This window comes from Paramacrobiotus metropolitanus, unplaced genomic scaffold (assembly GCF_019649055.1).
Source record: "Paramacrobiotus metropolitanus isolate TYO unplaced genomic scaffold, Prichtersi_v1.0 Parri_scaffold0000017, whole genome shotgun sequence".
Taxonomy (NCBI): domain Eukaryota; kingdom Metazoa; phylum Tardigrada; class Eutardigrada; order Parachela; family Macrobiotidae; genus Paramacrobiotus; species Paramacrobiotus metropolitanus.
This window is the reverse complement of record NW_026570237.1, coordinates 869622-888208: the sequence shown is the minus strand read 5'-3', so window position 1 is coordinate 888208 and position 18587 is coordinate 869622. Positions and strand designations below refer to the sequence as shown.

Sequence of the window (18587 nt, the reverse complement as noted above, 5' to 3'; positions counted from 1 at the left end):
CAAATTGCAAAACAGTGCAATTTTAATCGTCACAAAAGACAACGAAAATATTTTGAAAATCCACAGAATTTGGGGAAATTGTTTCCCCGGCTTTCAAGTCGGTCGACTTGTACATTTGGTGCGGTTTATTCAATTTCCGTGTGAGTCTGCTCGTTGTTTGTAGTTCTTCTTTTTTAGTTGAATTGGCCCTATTTTATTTACAACATTTATCTGTAAATCAAGAATGTGCCCCCGTGATATCAGTTTGACAGGAAATAACGAGCAAACATTTTCCAAAAGCATACGCAAATCAAGAGAGGCACAAAACTTGATGACACTAGTCACACTACAATAACGGACAAACGTCAGAGCTTTACACAAAATACCACAAGAATACGGGAGGATGAGAGATTCAGAGTTTGAAACATTTCCGCAGGAATAACACATTGAAAAAAACTGTCACTAACTGTTTCCGACACAATCATCCCGTTTCTTTCGAATTCTATACACAGACGTCATAAACGTCATTTGTTTAATGAACGGCCAAGCGACACAAGACAGTTCATCCTCATTCTTGGTTCGCAATAACATCCGGAAGTAACCACGCAAACCGTCCCACTTTTTGAAGCATTGTTGACTGGACTTCTTCGGCCAGCCCGCCGCCGTGGCCCGACTGACGGCGTCCGCCACTTTCTCCCACGCCAGCTGTTTCTGCCGGCTCCGTTCGGTCAGGGCCGTTCGCGTAAAGTGACCCTGTCTCCGCCACAAAACCGGGTGGGCGTGGACGGTGTCAATGAGTACTGTGGTTTCTTCGTCGGAGAACACGTCCGCTTCCCCTGCCACCTCTTCAACAGGTGTCAATAAAAGGTAATCTGGCCATACAAACAAATCAGAATGACTTCATGGTGACCTGAACACATATATATTACAGGCATAAAACATTATAAAGAGCAACAAAAAATTATCTTGAGAGTTTAGATTTCTGCAGTTGTATCCGGGCATACGAATTTTGTCTATCACAGTACAGTAATTACTTTGTACTGTATCGCTTTTACTGCCTTCGTCATTAAAGTCCTCGAAATCGCGCTCATTCTGCAGTCCAGATTCCAGATGTTCTTCGTCATCATCTACATAAAACATGCCGACGTACATATCAGATATCGGTTATTCCAGTAAATACTGGAAGAAACAAAATACCCCAGGAAAGTGCATACCGTCTCTGCAGAGTACAAACGCAAAATTCATTTCAGCACTTACTAACTGAACCATCTATGCCAGAACCTCTGCCAGAACTGCTCTGACAAATGACAAGATGATTATTTTCATCGTTCAGCTACAGATATTTGCACAATCTACCTAGATCTATACGATTCATGCCATTTGACAAGGAACGACGAGAAAGAATTACATATTCCGTTTACCATCTTCAGCCACCGAATCACGCATTTCCATATCTGCATCTATTGCTTCAGCTGTATTTCCCTCCGGAACGCTGGTCGATAAATTATCTGTTGTGCCGGGAAGATGCGAAGTCAGATCAGAAGATGTGTGGCAAGAAGTTGTCGTAAATTGTATCGGATCGTCTACGGTTCCGGTATAAGAATGAGATCTATCAAACATCAAAGTGACCATAAAAGAACCTTCACCAAATAATGCAAACGCATTATTTGGAAGTAAACTGATAAATTTTTACATGTCCAAACAGTTGAACGCTAATCAGAGACTGTAGAATACCGAGATAAAATTTCAGGGGGCTGATCTATTTTCCTGACCTAGTTGGTCGTGTAAATCTCGCTCGTTTAGGCTCAGGCTGGGGAAGATACGACGCGCTTTCCGTTTCATCATGCCATTCGTTCTCCTGCTCGTCTGAAGCGTCTTCATCGGGTCGCAGCACCCCCATGTGTTCCAGCAGTTTCATGAGATCGTCCTCGTCGGAGAGGAAGCGTCGTCCAATCACCGCTTTGACGTAATCAGAGCTGAGCTGCGTCTCGTCCACGAACACCGTCGGAATCAGCCGGCCCTGCTTGTCCTCGCCAGAGGGCTGCTCGCGACACACGCACGCTCTTGCTTATGCGGGGCAGTGCGCCGCGCAGATCCACTTGGAAAAAACTACCGTCTCCGCCGAGTGATCGATCGCCTTTCGCCACGATGATGGACTTGTTTCCGGATCGATCCCAATGGCTCTGATCAGTTCTCGATACGATATAGAAGGAGTCGACGGAGGTTTCATCTGGTTAGACTTAGTGGATGACTGAAGAGGACGTCGGACGCTGGATGGTAAAACTGCAGGTGGTGCAGTGGAAATCGAACTGGTATGACGCTGAACGCGACGTTTCACTCTGAAGAGTGAAGTTCCGCTAGTCAGAGAAAACGCTGCTTCGTCTTCCGCCATTTCGCTGGTAGGAAAAAACTTCGATAGCAAGATGAATTAGGGACGAGACAACCTAAGTTCTATCAAAATGATGACTTGATGAGAGAAAAATCAAACTCAAAAAAAGTTACAAAACAGATCTAAACTAAACTGTCCGAAGCTCGCATTTTTTTATATGCTAAGCCCATGGTGCAGCCGACCAGGGTGGCTGCCACAAGAACACCTTTGAGTAATTATTGATTTGTTCTGCAGTAGTGCAATCACTGCAATGGCTGATTATGAAAAACGATCGAAAAAAGTGTTTGTTATTATTATACTCGTACTTACTCGCAAGTCGCATCGTATTTGTAGTTTAGTTTTTATTATTCATTCTACTTGGAGCAAAGAAACTACACGAAGTAAATACTAATGCATTAATGGTACTTCTGTTATATGTACCATGTATTTTTCTAACAGAGCTGACAAATCGCGCCAGTGTTTGGAATTTTCTTGCTTGCGAACACGCCGAACAGAGTCAGATATGTACAGACAGGAGTATGTCTGCAGCGCGATTGTTAAGCAGTTGTAACCATAATTAAAATAATCAGGGAAACAATTAAAAACACGCAAACCAGATCAAAGGCAATTTCGAAATTCTGCAATCGACTACATTACTGCACGGAATCACATACTCAATGGCTGCTGCTCGACAGCAAAACGATTTTCTCTGGATGTCGAGTTTCGTTGTGCTTGATCAGGGAAATCGCCAGCACAAATCCCAGCTGACATTCCTCACATTTATGCTGGAAATCCTCATAGGCGGTGCGATTCCGCGGTCTGATATAGCGCGGATTCGGGATGCCGGCCGCCCTCCTTTCAGCCCGCTTCCTCTCGAACTTCTCTCTGTTGACACCGAGATGCACCCATCTTTTATGGTTGTACAAAGTTTGCCGACTGGAAAACATCTCGTGGCATTCATCGCACTGTGTCCGCACTTTGGGCTTCAAGTGCCGATCTCTCCCCAAATGTACGATACTTTTATGGTAATGCATGCTGGCGTAATTTTTGAATTCCTTCCCACACAAATTACACGTTCGCCGTTTGGATATATTCGTCGTTTCCGTGGGTGCTGCGGTATTCTTCGTCTTTGCACCGGTATCGTCTACAATGCCATGACGCGTCGCCATATGCTCGTCCAACTGGTTGTCACCAAAACACACCGTCTGACATACACTGCACGTCTTCATACGCGTGGCATCATGACACTTGCGATAATGATTGTTCACTTTCGGATAATTCGACAATATCTTATCACACGCCGGACACGGATATTGACCGTTGACGCTGTGCTCCACCACATGAGTCCCGAACTGTACCGAATTGTAGAACACCTTGGCGCAGTACCAACACTGGTAGCCTTTATGCTGCACCTTAATGTGAAACTCCATTTTCCCGCGTGTTTTAAACTTCTCCTGGCATTCCGCACACTGATGCTTCCAGTCCTCCGTAATCCGCTGCATCTCCGCGGGGTGTTTCTGGAGAATATGATGCCGCATGCGGGCCACCGTCGCTCCACACACCACACACGGCCGCTGATCGTCTTTGTACAGGCGATGCTGCGCAGTGTGTTGGACCAGTTCCGCAAAACTCGCTGCGTGAAAATCACAAGCCGGGCAATTTCGTCGCGGATCGGCTTCCAGATTGTCGGTCGGAGCGTGCTGCAATGCGTGCAGATCGAGTAGTTCGAAGCTGGCAAAAGCGCGTTTACAAAACTGGCAGTAGCAACTGAATACTTCCGTCTCGCGAATCATCTCGATGGCGCGTTCGACCAGCTCCGGAGCTACCACGGTTGCTGTTAAATTCGCCACTGCAACCATATCCGCATGCGGTAGACAGTCGGCGCTATGGCAATCCCGAATATGAATACACAACCGGTGAAAATTTTTAAAGGATTTCTCACAGACGAGACAAGGAAATTTCTTGTCAATTTTGTGCGTCCGCAGATGCTCTTCGAAGGCTAGCCACCCGGAACCCGACGGCTCACGCTGTCCACAGTACACACACTGCCATCCTTTGTGCACCTTCGACACGTGCACGTTGAGATCGAATTTCCTGGCGAACCGGTGCCGACACTCCGGGCACTGATACTTCCATGTCGCCATGATCAATTTCATCTCGTCCGGGTGATTACTTTCCATGTGTCCGCGGGGGGTGCCGCGCACGCCGATGCCGCATAACAGACACGGCGTGCGGATCTTGCGCGACGCTTTCTGATGCTTCGCTGTGTGCTTCACCAAATCCAGGAAAGTTTCCGCCCAAAAAGGACACTCGGAGCACTTCCGCTCAGGCTGATCCGCCTGGTCCGAGTTATGTATAATGCTGTGCAAATCCAACAGGTGTTTCTTGGGAAATATTTTTTTGCACCGCACACAACGGTACTGCAAAAATCCCGTTCGCCGCATAAAGTCCAGCGCAGCCATGCGGGTGGCTTCGTCCGGCATCGCCGCCCTTTCGCGATGAACCTAAAAACTATGGGTTGAAACTGAGAAACAAACAGCTTTGGGCCGTTTTTGCAATGATTTGAAGTAAAATAAAACTCATCTGAAAGGAAATCGAAAATTTTAAGGAAACTATTCATAAAATTTAGTTTTCAAATATGTTTTGTGGTTTTTAAGCAAAGAAATTAAATGAAATTTTAATATTTGTTGAAATATCCTTGTTTCCCACAGTTCACTGCACATTTTTTTCCTTTAATTAATCACATAAACAAACGTTTCGGGTTTAAGCACTGGAAACCGTTGGAATTCAGTTGGATTCAAAATGATTTGATCTAAAGCTTGCAATATGAAATGGTACAAATTGCAATTTTAACACTACTGGAAATACAAGTTTGAAATAAAAAAATGTCCTACTGGAAACATTCTCTTGTCTAAATTACGATAAGTAAATAAAACCATCTCGCTCTACTTACCATCTGCAAATGTTGAAGCAATGACAAGTTGTTCTTGAATTTTTTACGACAAAAGAAGCACACATCATCAAGGGCTTGAACATTCTCTTCAGAGTGTTCCTTCTCCAGGTGGTCAGATAGATTCCACACCCGTTCGCTACACACCAAGCATCTGCGATTCTTGCTCAATCCAATATGTGCTTTGGTTTTTAACATATTCATTTCCGCTAATACATCGCATTCCAAGACGGCGTCTTTCTGTGCAACAGGTGGGACAGCAAGAGATTCGAAACTATCACCCGCATCCAGCAGTTCTTCCGGAACTGGTACAGATCCTTCAACTACGTATAGAAGTATAAAAAGCATTAAAGAAATTGCACTAAAAAATACAGATTTCAAGTAAGTAATCCTACTTAAATCGTCATTTCCATGATCGAAAATAACCACGCTTCCTTCGACTTCCGGTTCAACAGTCACTTCAACTGAAACGGTTGGCGTTTCTGCAGTGGTCATCGTGTACGCATCAATAGGCGACAAATTATCCGGCGAATTCACGACAGGATCTTCGTCCGGCGGTAAGAAATTCGGCAAGGCGACGGATTCATCCGATAACTTTCGGCGCTTTCTCGCCCGTGCATCTGCGGCCCGAAAGAGCGTAAGTAAATCTGCGCTAATCGCTTACCGTTTTGTTTAGATCTAAAATTGCATACCTGACACCTTGGGCACACGATCCGCATAATTTTCCTTATTCTTTGGATGCGGAACGGATGTGGAAACCGCCGACGACATCGGCACAAAAATCTTGGTCGGGACAGAATTCTTGACCAATTCCGGTTGGACACGATTAGTTTTGCTGTTATGTATTAAGTGTAATTTCTGAAAGTTCTGCTTCGCAGTGCTTTGCACGACGCTCAGTTGAGGGCGCGCCTTGATAAATTTTTTGACCGGGGACCGAGACTCTACAGAATTTTCTTTGTGCATTTCACCAGCATCCAGAATCCTACTATCCGCTTCTGTTGGGTGGGGCGTCGGCCAATCCGGACAGCCGATAGCCTGGGAATAAATCTTAGAATATGCCACTTTCAGTTCATCGCCTGGCAGAATGGTTTTTGTCGTAACAAATATCACGTGTGTTCGGGTAGGCGATGCAGCATCCGCAGATGATAACAAGGGAGAGGCTTCATGGATCTACACAATTATAGCAAATATAGCAAAGCAACTACATTCGGTTTAAAGTAGTATAAGGCGCAACTTCAACAGCAATTTAATCACTGGAAGGATATTTATAATTTATTAAAAAAGCGTCAAGTCAAAACAGTCGTTCAATCAAAGGCCGAAAATCACGAAATTTAAATCCAGATAAATCTGATATTTTCTATTTTTCAATTCCTAATTCAAACACTTTTAAGGCAATCACAAAGCGTTATTTAGTACACGTGAAAATTCATCTAAAAAAGTTACAAAAACAAATAAATAGTTTCAACTTGGTTTATGACCGATTGTTTTGTATTCTGCAACAGGTGTGCCATTTTTACCTCGTACGCCGCCAAATTTTGCTCGTGAGAATGTGCTGCAAACCGAACAAATTTCATCCAGTTGGATATCTGATCGGATTCCAGATGGAAGAAATGCAGTCCGGCCTTCGTCGCACTTCCACATGCAAACGCAACATCGGCCGGTTTCCTTTTGCTGAGGACACTGATCAACGGGCCAAAAACGGTCAGAGATGGAATGATTTCTTTGGCAAAAACGGCTTTGCCTGAAAAATCATTAAACTTATTCGACTTTTCCACAATGCCCGATTATCAGACATGATTGTACAAAATAATATATTCTTATACAGGGCATATACGCCCATTACGAGCTCTTCCATGAAATCAAAAATGTCCTTGTATTTAATTAGGAATCTCCTCGCTCCAGATTTCGATTGTGTGGAATGAGACATACACTTTCAGTAACTGCGCTATTTACTATTTGCTTCGGGAAAAATTGTGCCTTGTAAATTGTTCAAGCATTTCACAGGTAATCAGTCCCACATTCGCAATTAGCAGAAATTTAGCAGAATTATTTATTAGCATTATTTAGCAGAAATATTTAGCAGAAATTTAGCTATTTAGCATTATTTAGCAGAAATTTTGCAGTTATAATTTACATTTAATAATTTCAATTTATAGTAATAATAATTTCAATTACTTATAGTAATAATTTAATTTTAATTTATACACTGAGTACAGCGCTAATTTACAGCTAACAAATCTTACACCACTTACAGAAAATTTTACAGTAGTATTTGTCAAATATCTCCTTACCAGACTGGCCATCGGGAAGAATATCTAAATACAGAACGTTGGGCAGACTGGCCACGGAATAGGGAAACACGGCTGTATCCGGTACGCGTTTGGCATGCGAAATGCATGGCATACTGGTCCATTTCTGACACTGATCACAGACTGCAAAGCACCATATATAGCTGAAGTCCGCGACAAAATCTGCGCGATGCACAAATGCAGAACATACGAATTACCAACTCACAAATTTGTTCCACGGGTTCACAACTCGGCGAAGTCGGCATAGTTGGAAAAACGGGTTAATACCACAATACCAAGATCCAGATACAGTAAAACCACGAACCACATCCAGTGTGCTTCGCCAGCTTCGGTTCCAAACTTTCCAGGCGGAATCCGAAAGCAAGCAACAAATTACCCGATCCCGAAATGGACAGATTCGTACGCCATCAAGTCAGCTCAGGGATTTGCAGTGCGAGTATGAAAAGCCACAAAGCTGTAAATTGTTCACAGACGGAAAAGCTCAGCCAAGAGGCACTCCACAGGTTCGCGCTACATCGGTTCGCTAATGAGTTTAAAATTTCATTATGCCCCGCGTAAAAACGCACAACCGAAGTTCGATAAAAAACCAAAACAAATCAAAAAAGTTATTAAAGTTTAAAACCAATCAAACTTGAAACTTTTACAGTTTTACTTACTAGTACAGAGTAGTACTTATTTGTGAAGACTGGAATAGTGAGTGGAAGACAGAAAAAACTGGAAGTTACGAAAAAACTGGTAGTGACAGCTGCGTTCTGATGCCGTACTTGGCGGTTGCTGTTGCTACAAGCTCCGGAAGTGCCTGGATTCTGCCTGCCACTCACCATCAAAATTTCTAGGTTTTCGTGAAAATTATTGAGTGGCTTTATTCTGCTGTTAACTCATTGTAATCTCATTCTAATTCTGTTGTTTTTTATTAATTTTATAATTTTAATTGTGAGGTATTTCATCCAGTCACCGAAACCTTCTCTTCATGTTTATATCACCCAAAGATTTCAGATTTGGCATTAAGATTTAGCGCTGCGATAAACGGGAAACTGCAGCAGCTATTTTTGAAAGAATCTTGTGTTTGCAGTTTGCAAATCGGAATGCGCTCGCCTGTATGCTGCGAACCTGTTGGGCTAATATGTAAGCTTCATCCAGACCTTGCCGTACAGATGCAGTGCTCTGTACCGCGGCTGATTCATCGGTTTGTGTTTCTAGTTTGCGAGCAATGCCAAACTCACTCGCCGCGGCCGTGTTATGCACACGCTCGCATCACTCCCGACAAGCTCGTCATTCCCTATTCCGTGGCCAGTCTGCCGGAATCACTGTATCTTCACGCTGCAGTTGACGATGATTCTGGTGGGTGCATGCCAGTGATCGTGCTACAGTTGAGGAGACAGCAGATAATACGTTTGCAATGTTGATGTGTTCATGTTGCGTTGATTGCAGAGAAGGCTGTCTTCGCCAGGGAAATCATTCCCGCGCTGACAATCTTCGGTCCCTTGATGGGATCGGTGACAAGTATTAAGCCAGCCGAGTGTGCCTTCGCGTGCGGGAATGCGGAGAACGAGGAGCTGCGTTATTTCCAGCTGGATTCCGATCACACCTCCAACTGGATGAAACACGTCCGATTCGCCAGCAGTCCACAAGAATGCAATCTCGCCGTCTTCGAAGTAAGTACTGGCAGTAATAAGGATACAATTAAATCCGTATTATTACAATTAACGTCGCGAAATTTTCGTTTTTTAATTAAAACTAATTTCTAAATTAAAAAAGAGTATTTTCCGCCAATTTCTGTGCATGTAATGTTGTATTGTATATATGCCTTTCTAATATTTTGGTTTCTTTTGACTTTCGTTCAGAGATGGGAATATGTTGAGTTAAGGCGTGTGTTGAATATAATATTATTGGTTCCAAACTTTATGCGCTACAAAATATTTGATAAAATTAGATCTCCGGATGATTTTTTAGGTGATAAAACATTCAGATTAACTGCGCACCATGATCCCAGCTTGCACCCAGAAATATGAGATTGTTCATGAACACTGCAGAATACAAAATTATAATTATAGTTGCATTCTGTATCAGCAAGCCGTTTTAACGCGTTTCAGATGCCGCAGTCTGTCCCGTTCTGGCAGCCTTCGAACGGCGCGTTGCGTCTGGGGATGGTGATCTTCGTGACAATTCGGGCTATTCTGCCGAACGAGGAACTGAAGATCGCTTACTCGTGGGATTATGCCACCCGCATCCGGCGTGGCTGTTTGGGAAACACGGCAACCGGAAACATCACTCGCACGGCTGCCAACATTTCCAGTGGACTACCGGCCGACAACGCTTTGACGGACAACCACTCATCCAGTTTCATTAATTTCGACGTTAGTATTACAGCTAACGGCAACGTTTTAATGGGTTTGCCTGCCATCTTACCTGACAGGGCAGACGCCAGCAGCGAATGTACGGATGCAGAGCTTGTTTCCGATTTTGAGACTGGCAATGGTAAATTTCTTTCCTCTCGTGCGTTCGTAGAATTTCTTCTGATTTCGAGTATTAAGATTGGTTAAACTGTAGTAAATATAAAAATTCATTTCCAGATTTCCTTCCGCTTGTTGACGACTGTTTCGCGGAGGCCGACGATATGGATACTGGCACTGCCTTCGATACTGAGGACTCGGCGCTTATGGGCAGAATAACGGCTGCCTCACCCGTTGATAACGGTAAATTCTGCCACGCAGACATGTTAATTTTTTTGTTCTTCGATTTTGTTCTCGCAGATGGCACGGTGTCAGAAATGCCAGTGCGGCATCCGGAGAAGTGCTCGGATTTGCCGTTGGGAGTAAACAATGAAACCGATTGTAGTGAAATTCTTCACGCCAGCCAAGATAATTTGAAGACCAAGAAACACCTCCAATCAAGGAAGAAAGGAAAATGTCTGGTGTGCGGTAAACAGTATTTTAACTTGGTGTTCCATCTCAGCACTACGCATACGGAGGAGGATGTCCGCGCAGTGGATGACGCCTGCTTCATCTGTCACAGAAAATTTAAAAGCACCACATGGCTGGCAAGACATTTAAAAACGGTAAATCGCTTGTATCTTAGATTCCCCGAGCTTTAATAGTTGACCGATAATTTCGCAAAATTCGAAGAATGATGACAAGTTAAGTTTAGCACTGGCAACCGCATTTAACATGATGAACTTTTGCATTCTAAAAGTTTTGCATTCTTAGAAGGTTTGCATTCTAAAAGTACACTGTACAGCGGTGCAACTGTTATCATATGTACCCAACAGCATAAATTAGCTAACCACACAATTTTTTCATTGTTAATATCAATTAGCTCGTTTCTAACGGGTGTTCTTACCCTGAAGGTTCACCGTCGCATTTCGCCGCCCGACGAAACCGCTCGACTGGCTGCTCTGGATTACATCCGGAGAACAGGATTTCTGCATTACCGATGCGCTTTCTGCAGCAAAACATTCCCAAACGAAGCGCTGCTTAATATCCATGCTTTTGCCCATGATGCTGATAACAGTCGCCCCGAAGAACAACCGGAGAGAAAGTGTCCGGCTTGTGCGTTTACTGCGTCGACATTTGCCGAGCTGATTGAACACACCGGGCAGCATGCTGCTTCGCGGACATCGCGAGCGCAAAAAGAGTGTATCCTGTGCGGTGTTCATGTTGCTGATCTGAAGAAGCACGCTCAGTCGAACCATCCTGAAGTGCTGGAGATATTACGGGACAAATGGCCGTATGAATGCTCGGAGTGTTCGCAAATCTTTATGAATGTAGTCGGGTTGAAGTGCCATATGAACCTTAGCCACCAAGACAGACGGTGTTTGTATTGTGGATTCAGTAGCCACAGCATGAAAACGTTCACTGATCATGTGCAGCAGCATCGCGTGAACGGGCGCTTTCCGTGTCGATGGTGTGGGACATCTTACGAGGAATATGGATTGCTTGCTGCTCATGTTCGGGACAATCATCGTGACGGGGAGGATCAATTCGCCGAGATGCATACGGATGCTTTATGTGACTCTCAACTGCCGGATGAGCTAAATGCTGACGAAGTACGTTGTCTTAACTCTTAAGCACATTATTTTTATATCAACAGTAACTATTTAAGTTTCTGTTAATTATTTTTATAACTACCGTACTGTTTAGGTTGGAGCTGTTCATACTACGTCGAACACAAACGAAAGTGTTGAGTTGGCGGAATTTATCCAACATATAAAAGAAACATCGACGTTTTCTTATTTTTGCCGCTCCTGCAAACTGCATTTTCCCATTAAAGCCCTGCTTGATCTTCATAAGATTCATCATTATGCGGATAGAAAGGAATTGAATCAGCGTCCAGAGCGACGTTGTCCGGTATGTGATTTTGAAGGAGCCGGCTTTTCCGACTTGATGCGCCACACCCGTGACCACGGTTTGCGAGCAACGGATAAGAAACCCTGTGCAGTCTGCGGAGAACACTTTCAGCATTTAAAGACGCATTTCCGCGCCCAACATCCAGACATCATGAAGCGTCTTGAAGAGAGCTGGCACTTCCGGTGTGAAGAATGTGGAGAGAGATGCAAGTGCAAAACTACACTCAACCTCCACATTAAGTTGGCGCATTCAGGATTTCAGTGTCTTTACTGCGCTAAATTGTTCCGTAACCAGCGGGATTTAGGCTTGCATGTCAGGCCGGAACACAGCGTCAACGGCGAATTTCCTTGTCCGTCTTGTGATAAGAAGTTCAGGAAATATCCTTTCATAAAAGTGCATTATCGGGAACATCACGATGTGACGCAGATGGAGGCGTGCGATATTTGTCAGCATGTCTGCCGCGCACAAAATCAACTGGCTCAACATATGAAAAACGTTCACGATGTCCAGGTGAAGGTAAACAAATTCAAGAGAGGAATAAACAGAAAGCGACCGCCGTCCTATAGGAAAACGCCTGCGGGCGGCTACGAATGCCCGGAATGTGGGAAAGCGTTGAAGAGCTATTTATCACTGTACATGCACAAACAGAATGTGCATCATTTCGGAAAGAATCAAGCGGAGTGGAACAAGATGCTGCTTTCCGGGGAAATCCCGCAGAAAGGAGCAAGGCCACGTTTACAGTTCACGTGTGATGAATGTGGAATCGTGGTCTCCAGTTATTCTTGTCTGCACCGGCACAAACGCTGGAAACATGTGGGAGATTATAAAGAGAAGTTTGAAAAACGCCGCGCTGAGAAGAAGAGACTGGGGATTTACACGCACTGGAAGACGTACAAGAAGCCGCGGGACCGCATGGCGTTGGAGGATTTCCCGTACAAGTGCGACGAGTGCCAGTTGGGATTTATAAGAGGAATCGCACTGGAGAAGCATAACGCGACACGGCATCCGGCAGGCAATGCGCAGCAGTCATGATGATGTTTCGCAGTATTAGTTGGGGCAGGTTTAACTTTCAACTAGGCGGCTCAACCGATCTAATCGGAATGTTTTGTCCGAGTGCCAATATTTTTTGATCTGCTGTTATTCCGTACTTGACTGCACATTTTGTGGTTTATCTCTTAAAATTTGGGTTTTGCTATGGACATGTGCGATTGTCAGAATCCGCTTGGATAACGGTCGGTCGGTCGATCACGATTATAAACCGGCATTCTGGTCATTTGCGGGATGGTTCACATTGTTTTTATAAGCCAGTTGATTTCTAATTGTGTACATGTCTTGTGGCTTCAGTGCTGTTAAAAACAGATGTACTTACAGTATTATTACGATCAAGGAAGAAATGTAACCAGCTCTGTCTACAAAAATATGAAAGTGCTGTACAGTGGATAGATAAACGCCACCTGAAAGCCCTGCCAATAACACCAAACAGATCAATGGTAGAATCGGACAAACAAACACCAATAAGTCTGAAAAACGATTGGAATAGCGGATTCAAACCAGGTCTAAGTCGAGCGGTTAAACAAACCAAAACTAGTAATACTGCAGAATCAAAATATCACGACTGTTGCATATGGTCATCCGGATGCCGCGTTGCGTTATGCTTCTCCAGAGCGATCGCTCTCACAAATCCCAACTGGCACACATCACATTTATGCGGGAAATCCTCCAACGCCATGCGATCCCGTGGCTTCTTATACGTCTTCCAGCACGTGTAAATCCCCAGTCTCTTCTTCTCCGCGCGGTCTTTTTCAAACTTCTCTTTATAATCTCCAACATGCTTCCAGCGTTTGTGGCGGTACAGGCTGTTATAGCTCGAGACCACTATTCCACAGAGATCACACGTGAAACGCTTACGGGGTTTTGGCACTTTCGGTTTAGCTACTTTCTGTGGGACTTCCGCAGACAGCAGTATCTTGTTCCACTCGCCTAGATTCATTCCAAAATGATGCACGTTCTGTTTGTGAAAATACAGTGACTTATAAGTTTTCAACAGTTTCCCACATTCGGGACACTTGAAGCCGCCTGCATGTATTTTGTTGAGGGACAACTGGAGCTTGCTCCTCATCCCTCTCTTAAAATTACTGAAACTCCTCGGGATATCGTGAACGCTTTCCATATGTTCAGCCAGTTGCTTCTTTCCGCGACAAACATGCTGACAGCTCTCGCACGTCTTCATCTGCATCACATCGTGGCGTTTCCGATAATGCTGTCTTGTGAGGGGATAATTTGCAAAAGTTTTATCACACGAAGGACAAGGAAATTCGCCGTTGACGCTGTGTTCCGGCCAGACGTGCAGTCCCAGATCTTTCTGTTTACGGAACAATTTTGCACAATACAGGCACTGATATCCTAGATGCGTGGACTTGATGTGGAAGCTAAGGTTGTTTTCACTTTTGAATCGCTCTCCACATTCGTCGCACCGAAACTGCCAATCCTCTTCCAGGCGCTTCATGATGTCGGGGTGCTGGGCTCGGAAATGCCGTTTTAGATGCTGAAAGTGTTCTCCACAGACTGCACACGGTTTCTTATCCGTCGGCTTCAAACCATGCTCTTTCGTGTGGTGCATCAAGTCGGTAAAGCAGGACGCTTCGAATTCGCATGCCGGACAACGATGCTCTGGATGCTGGTCCAATTCTTCACTATCCGCGTAATGATGTATCTGATGCAGATCCAACAGCGCCTTGAGGGAAAAGTGCAGGTGACAGGAGCTACAATAATAAGAGAACGTCGCTGTTTCTTTCATGTGCTGGATAAATTCCGCCAAGGCAGCACTTTCGGCAGGAGTTGAGGTAGTCGGATCAGTCGCAACCTAAACACAAATTTTTGCGTAAAGAAGTTAAATTCTCTTCACACGTGTAACAACAATATAACATACTTCGGCGCCGTCTAACTGTTCCGGTAACTGAAATTCACATGAAGCATCAGTCCGTTCTTCGGCGACTGTATTCTCCACATCGCGGTGCTCATCCCGCACATGAGCAGCAAGCTGCCAATATTTTTTGAAGGATGACCCACACCACGGACACGGAAACAATCGTTCCACGCGATGCTGCTTCACGTGCTTGTTTAACGTTTTTAGGACTGGACTTCTGAATCCACAGTAGAAACACCGCCGGCCTCCATGGCGCCGGGTTACATGACACTTCAACGCTCCTGTGCTAATAAAGATCTGTGGGCACTCCGAGCACTGCAGCGGCCACTTGTTCCGCAACAGTTTCAGCACTTCCGGATGGTAGGACTTTGCATGATTCTTCATATTATCAACGTGTGTCCCGCACAAAATACACGGATGTTGTGTCCTCATGGAGCGCGCCCTCAGGTAGCGCGCGTGCTGCCCGGTGTGCTCAAGCAGCTCGGTAAACGTCGACGCAGTAAACGCACAGCCTGGACACGTCCTCTCCGGTTGTTCTTCATGCCGACTTTTATCAGTATCATGGGCAAAAGCATGGACATTCAGCAGCGCTTCGCTTGTGAACACTTTGCCGCACACAGCGCAGCGGTAATGCAAGAATCCGGTTCTCCGGATGTAATCTAGAGCAGCCAGCCGAGCGGTTTCGTCGGGCGGCGATACAAGGGAATGAACCTTCAAGGTAAAAACATCAAGCATTACAATCGGTTGAAATGACCTTATTCGATTGGGTAACTTTTGTCTCATAAAACTAACCGGAAAAAAATGTTCAGCAGCCTGGTAAAAATATGTTCATTGAAAAAAGCTGGCTAATGTAGTGCGGTAATAATAATAACAATAATTACGAATCGATAACTGAATATAAACGCTTCATAATAAGTATTATGCATATTATGGATTGTATTACTGCAAAGTACAGCAACTGTCTAATATTGCATAACTACAAAAAATAGTCTTTCCTCACTGAAAGACTATGAATTAACTATGATCGTGAAGTTCAAAACTGAATTTGTAACTGAAGCTGCCCGAATTGCACAATTTTGTGCTAGTCTGCTGGATAAACACTGTAGTACGGATCGCCGTGAAATATGCGGGAATTACCATTTTCACATGTTTTCCAAGCAACTGGTCGCTTTTAAATTTTCTACGACACACAAAGCAGGCGTCGTCCACAGCACGGACATCCTCCTCCGTATGTGCTGCGTGGAGGTGAGATGCCATGTCTTTGAAAGACAGACCGCATACCAAACATTTTCCATGTTTGCGAGACAAAAGATGTTTCTTGGTTTTCAAACGATCTTGATTGAATTCCGCAATTTCACTGGACTTTCGATCCACTTCAACGTTGACGGACAGTGGTAAATCCGCACAGTCCTCCTGATTTCGCACAGGCATTTCCGCCATCGTGTCATCTTCGATTATAAAACCAAGATGAAAAAAAACAACCAGGAAAAAAACTACATGCACATTTGCTGTTGAAGTTTACCATTGTCGCGGTTATCAACAGGTGAGGCAGTCGTTATCGGGTTCGCAAAGGCAAATATACTATCGCCCGCTCCAGTTTCTTCCACGTTGGCCTCAGTAATGCATTCGTCATCCGGAGAAAGGAAATCTGCGATTAAAAAAGTTTTTACATTTGTGTTTTCTTATTTTCTATATAAATCACAGTTATATATAAATATAAATTATATAAATTATATATGTTATATTATTAGTTATATTATATATATAGTTTTTTCTATATAAATCACAGTTATATACTGATTCAAAATGCATGCCTAGAATCATAATAAGAAAAACAGCTACAAAATTTACCGTTGACAATCTCCGAGTCGGAAATGGGCTCATCGTCCGTACATTCGCTGTTGGCGTCTTCTTCCCTGTCCGGTATCATGGGAGACAAATCCCTGAGCACGTTAACGTTAGCTGGAAGACTAACGCTGAAATTGATAAAAGTGGATGAGTGATGTTCCGCGTCAGTGCTGTCGGCCGGCAGTCCACTGGAAATGACTGCACCAGCAGCATTGGCGGCGTGGCTGGCGTTTGCGGTTGCCGTGTTTCCCAAACAGCCACGCCCGATGCGGCTGGCATAATCCCACGAGTAAGCGACCTTCAGTTCCTCGTTCGGCAGAATGGCGCGAACTGTGACAAAGATCACCATTCCCAAGCTCAACGCACCATTGGAACACTGCCAAAACGGAACAGACTGCGGCACCTGTAACAGCGGAAACGTGTTGAACTGTGTGGTTAGTAACTGCTTTTGAAGAACGCCGATGTCATAATTTTTTGTAGTTTAATCTGCAGTATTATGGAATTACAACATATTTATGGCTACAACTTGAGGCTTATTACTAAACACTAAGGTTTAGTAATATTATGCTTCATCTAATCGTGCGAAATTTACTTAACTGTAAGTATTTTGATTCCGGGAAATGTCACCGAAATATTTCACCGCACAAACACATTTTGCGACTAATCTTAAAATTTTAACAGTAACGTAGTGTGCTGCGCTTGCACTTCTTGTTATCTAATGCCTATTGACGATGAGTAGACTAAGCTGGACGCACGCTTCACCACCGTCAGACGAAGGTCAGAAAAAACAAAATCAAAAATGAAAAAAAATGCAAAAATTGTCAGGAAAATTTAATTTTCAATTTAAAACTTGTGGTTAGTTACATACATATTTTTCTTTTACAAAATGAAACTTTTGCGACCGTAATTCCAACGATATATAAAATTATTAGCATCATTGTGAGTACTGAACATCGCCCATGCTTACCTCGAAGACGGCGAGATTGCATTCTTGTGGATTGTCAGCGAGTCTGACGTGTTTCATCCAGTTGGATGTGTGATCGGAGTCCAGCTGGAAGTAGTGCAGCAAGCTCCTCGTTCTGTGCATTCCCGCAAGCAAAGGCACACTCGGCTGGCTTGATGCTGGTCGTTGATCCCATCAAGGGACCGAAGATTGTCAGCGCGGGAATGATTTCCCCGGCTCTCTGCAATGAACGCAACATGAACATGTGTCTGCTGCTATCTGCACTGCAGCACGACCACTGCGGTGTACTGTACTAAGGACCTACCAGAAGCAGCACCATCATCAGGGGCAGCATGCAGATACAGTGCTTCTGGCAGACTGCCCATGGAATAAGGATTGACGAGTTTGTCGGGAGCGATGCGGGCATGTGCGAAACATGGCCGTGGCGAGTGAGTTTGGCATTGCTCACAGACTAGCAAAAAAAGCACAAACGATGAACCGACCGAGGTGGCCTACCAGCACCAGTGCCAGCAGGCAAGATTTGATTTGACATCTTTTTACAGATCAGCCCGAGTGGTTCGCAGCGTACAGCCGAACGCATTGCCCAGAGGTTCCTCCACAGCAACTGCTGTCTGGAGGCGCTGCTCTTAATCGTCAATCAGAAAACACACAGTGGCAGCCGCGACAACGAACGCGAAAAGAAGCCTTGGGTGTGTGTGACTGATCTCACCACTAAAGGAAGGATGCAAAATTTGTTCCTCGAGATACAGACGGTACTCCACTAACCGTTGCCACAGGTTTTCAGTACTTTTAATTTCATGTTTTATTTAAAAAAAAACAATAGAATGAGACGCTAAAATTACTAAAGTACAATTAAAAACACCAAGCTACAAGAAAGTGAAAGTTACAAAACATAAA

The 18587-nt window shown here is 44.3% G+C and overlaps 4 protein-coding genes across 5 annotated transcripts; 1 reads left to right on the top strand and 3 right to left on the bottom strand.

The window, feature by feature from the left end:
- Positions 1 to 203: 203 nt before the first annotated feature.
- LOC129585540 (uncharacterized) lies at positions 204 to 2209 on the bottom strand. Its single transcript, XM_055478255.1, has 5 exons — positions 2093 to 2209; positions 1752 to 2020; positions 1401 to 1588; positions 1014 to 1106; positions 204 to 851 (listed from the first exon to the last, which is right to left on the bottom strand). The coding sequence occupies exons 1-5, from the start codon at positions 2207 to 2209 to the stop codon at positions 442 to 444; spliced, it is 1077 nt and encodes a 358-aa protein (XP_055334230.1). The 3' UTR covers positions 204 to 441.
- Positions 2210 to 2714: 505 nt separating this feature from the next.
- On the bottom strand, positions 2715 to 8274 carry LOC129585571 (zinc finger protein 729-like). 2 transcript variants are annotated; one of them, XM_055478294.1, is made up of 7 exons: positions 7812 to 8274; positions 7589 to 7729; positions 6815 to 7038; positions 5990 to 6467; positions 5693 to 5917; positions 5301 to 5620; positions 2715 to 4851 (listed from the first exon to the last, which is right to left on the bottom strand). In XM_055478294.1, exons 1-7 carry the CDS (start codon positions 7849 to 7851, stop codon positions 3022 to 3024), a joined length of 3258 nt encoding a protein of 1085 aa, XP_055334269.1. In that variant the 5' UTR covers positions 7852 to 8274; the 3' UTR covers positions 2715 to 3021. The 2 variants fall into 2 exon arrangements, with proteins under 2 accessions (XP_055334269.1, XP_055334270.1); XM_055478295.1 differs by having other exon boundaries at positions 5301 to 5614.
- Positions 8275 to 8458: 184 nt separating this feature from the next.
- Positions 8459 to 13340, top strand: LOC129585599 (zinc finger protein 888-like). The gene is made up of 9 exons (XM_055478344.1): positions 8459 to 8544; positions 8679 to 8731; positions 8807 to 8947; positions 9038 to 9261; positions 9700 to 10084; positions 10180 to 10302; positions 10360 to 10664; positions 10953 to 11651; positions 11746 to 13340. Exons 2-9 carry the CDS (start codon positions 8692 to 8694, stop codon positions 12982 to 12984), a joined length of 3156 nt encoding a protein of 1051 aa, XP_055334319.1. The 5' UTR covers positions 8459 to 8544; positions 8679 to 8691; the 3' UTR covers positions 12985 to 13340.
- On the bottom strand, positions 13235 to 18551 carry LOC129585601 (zinc finger protein Xfin-like). Its single transcript, XM_055478346.1, has 7 exons — positions 17995 to 18551; positions 17694 to 17910; positions 16730 to 17129; positions 16401 to 16526; positions 16016 to 16326; positions 14882 to 15589; positions 13235 to 14815 (listed from the first exon to the last, which is right to left on the bottom strand). The coding sequence occupies exons 2-7, from the start codon at positions 17811 to 17813 to the stop codon at positions 13562 to 13564; spliced, it is 2919 nt and encodes a 972-aa protein (XP_055334321.1). The 5' UTR covers positions 17814 to 17910; positions 17995 to 18551; the 3' UTR covers positions 13235 to 13561.
- Between the last annotated feature and the right edge of the window lie 36 nt (positions 18552 to 18587).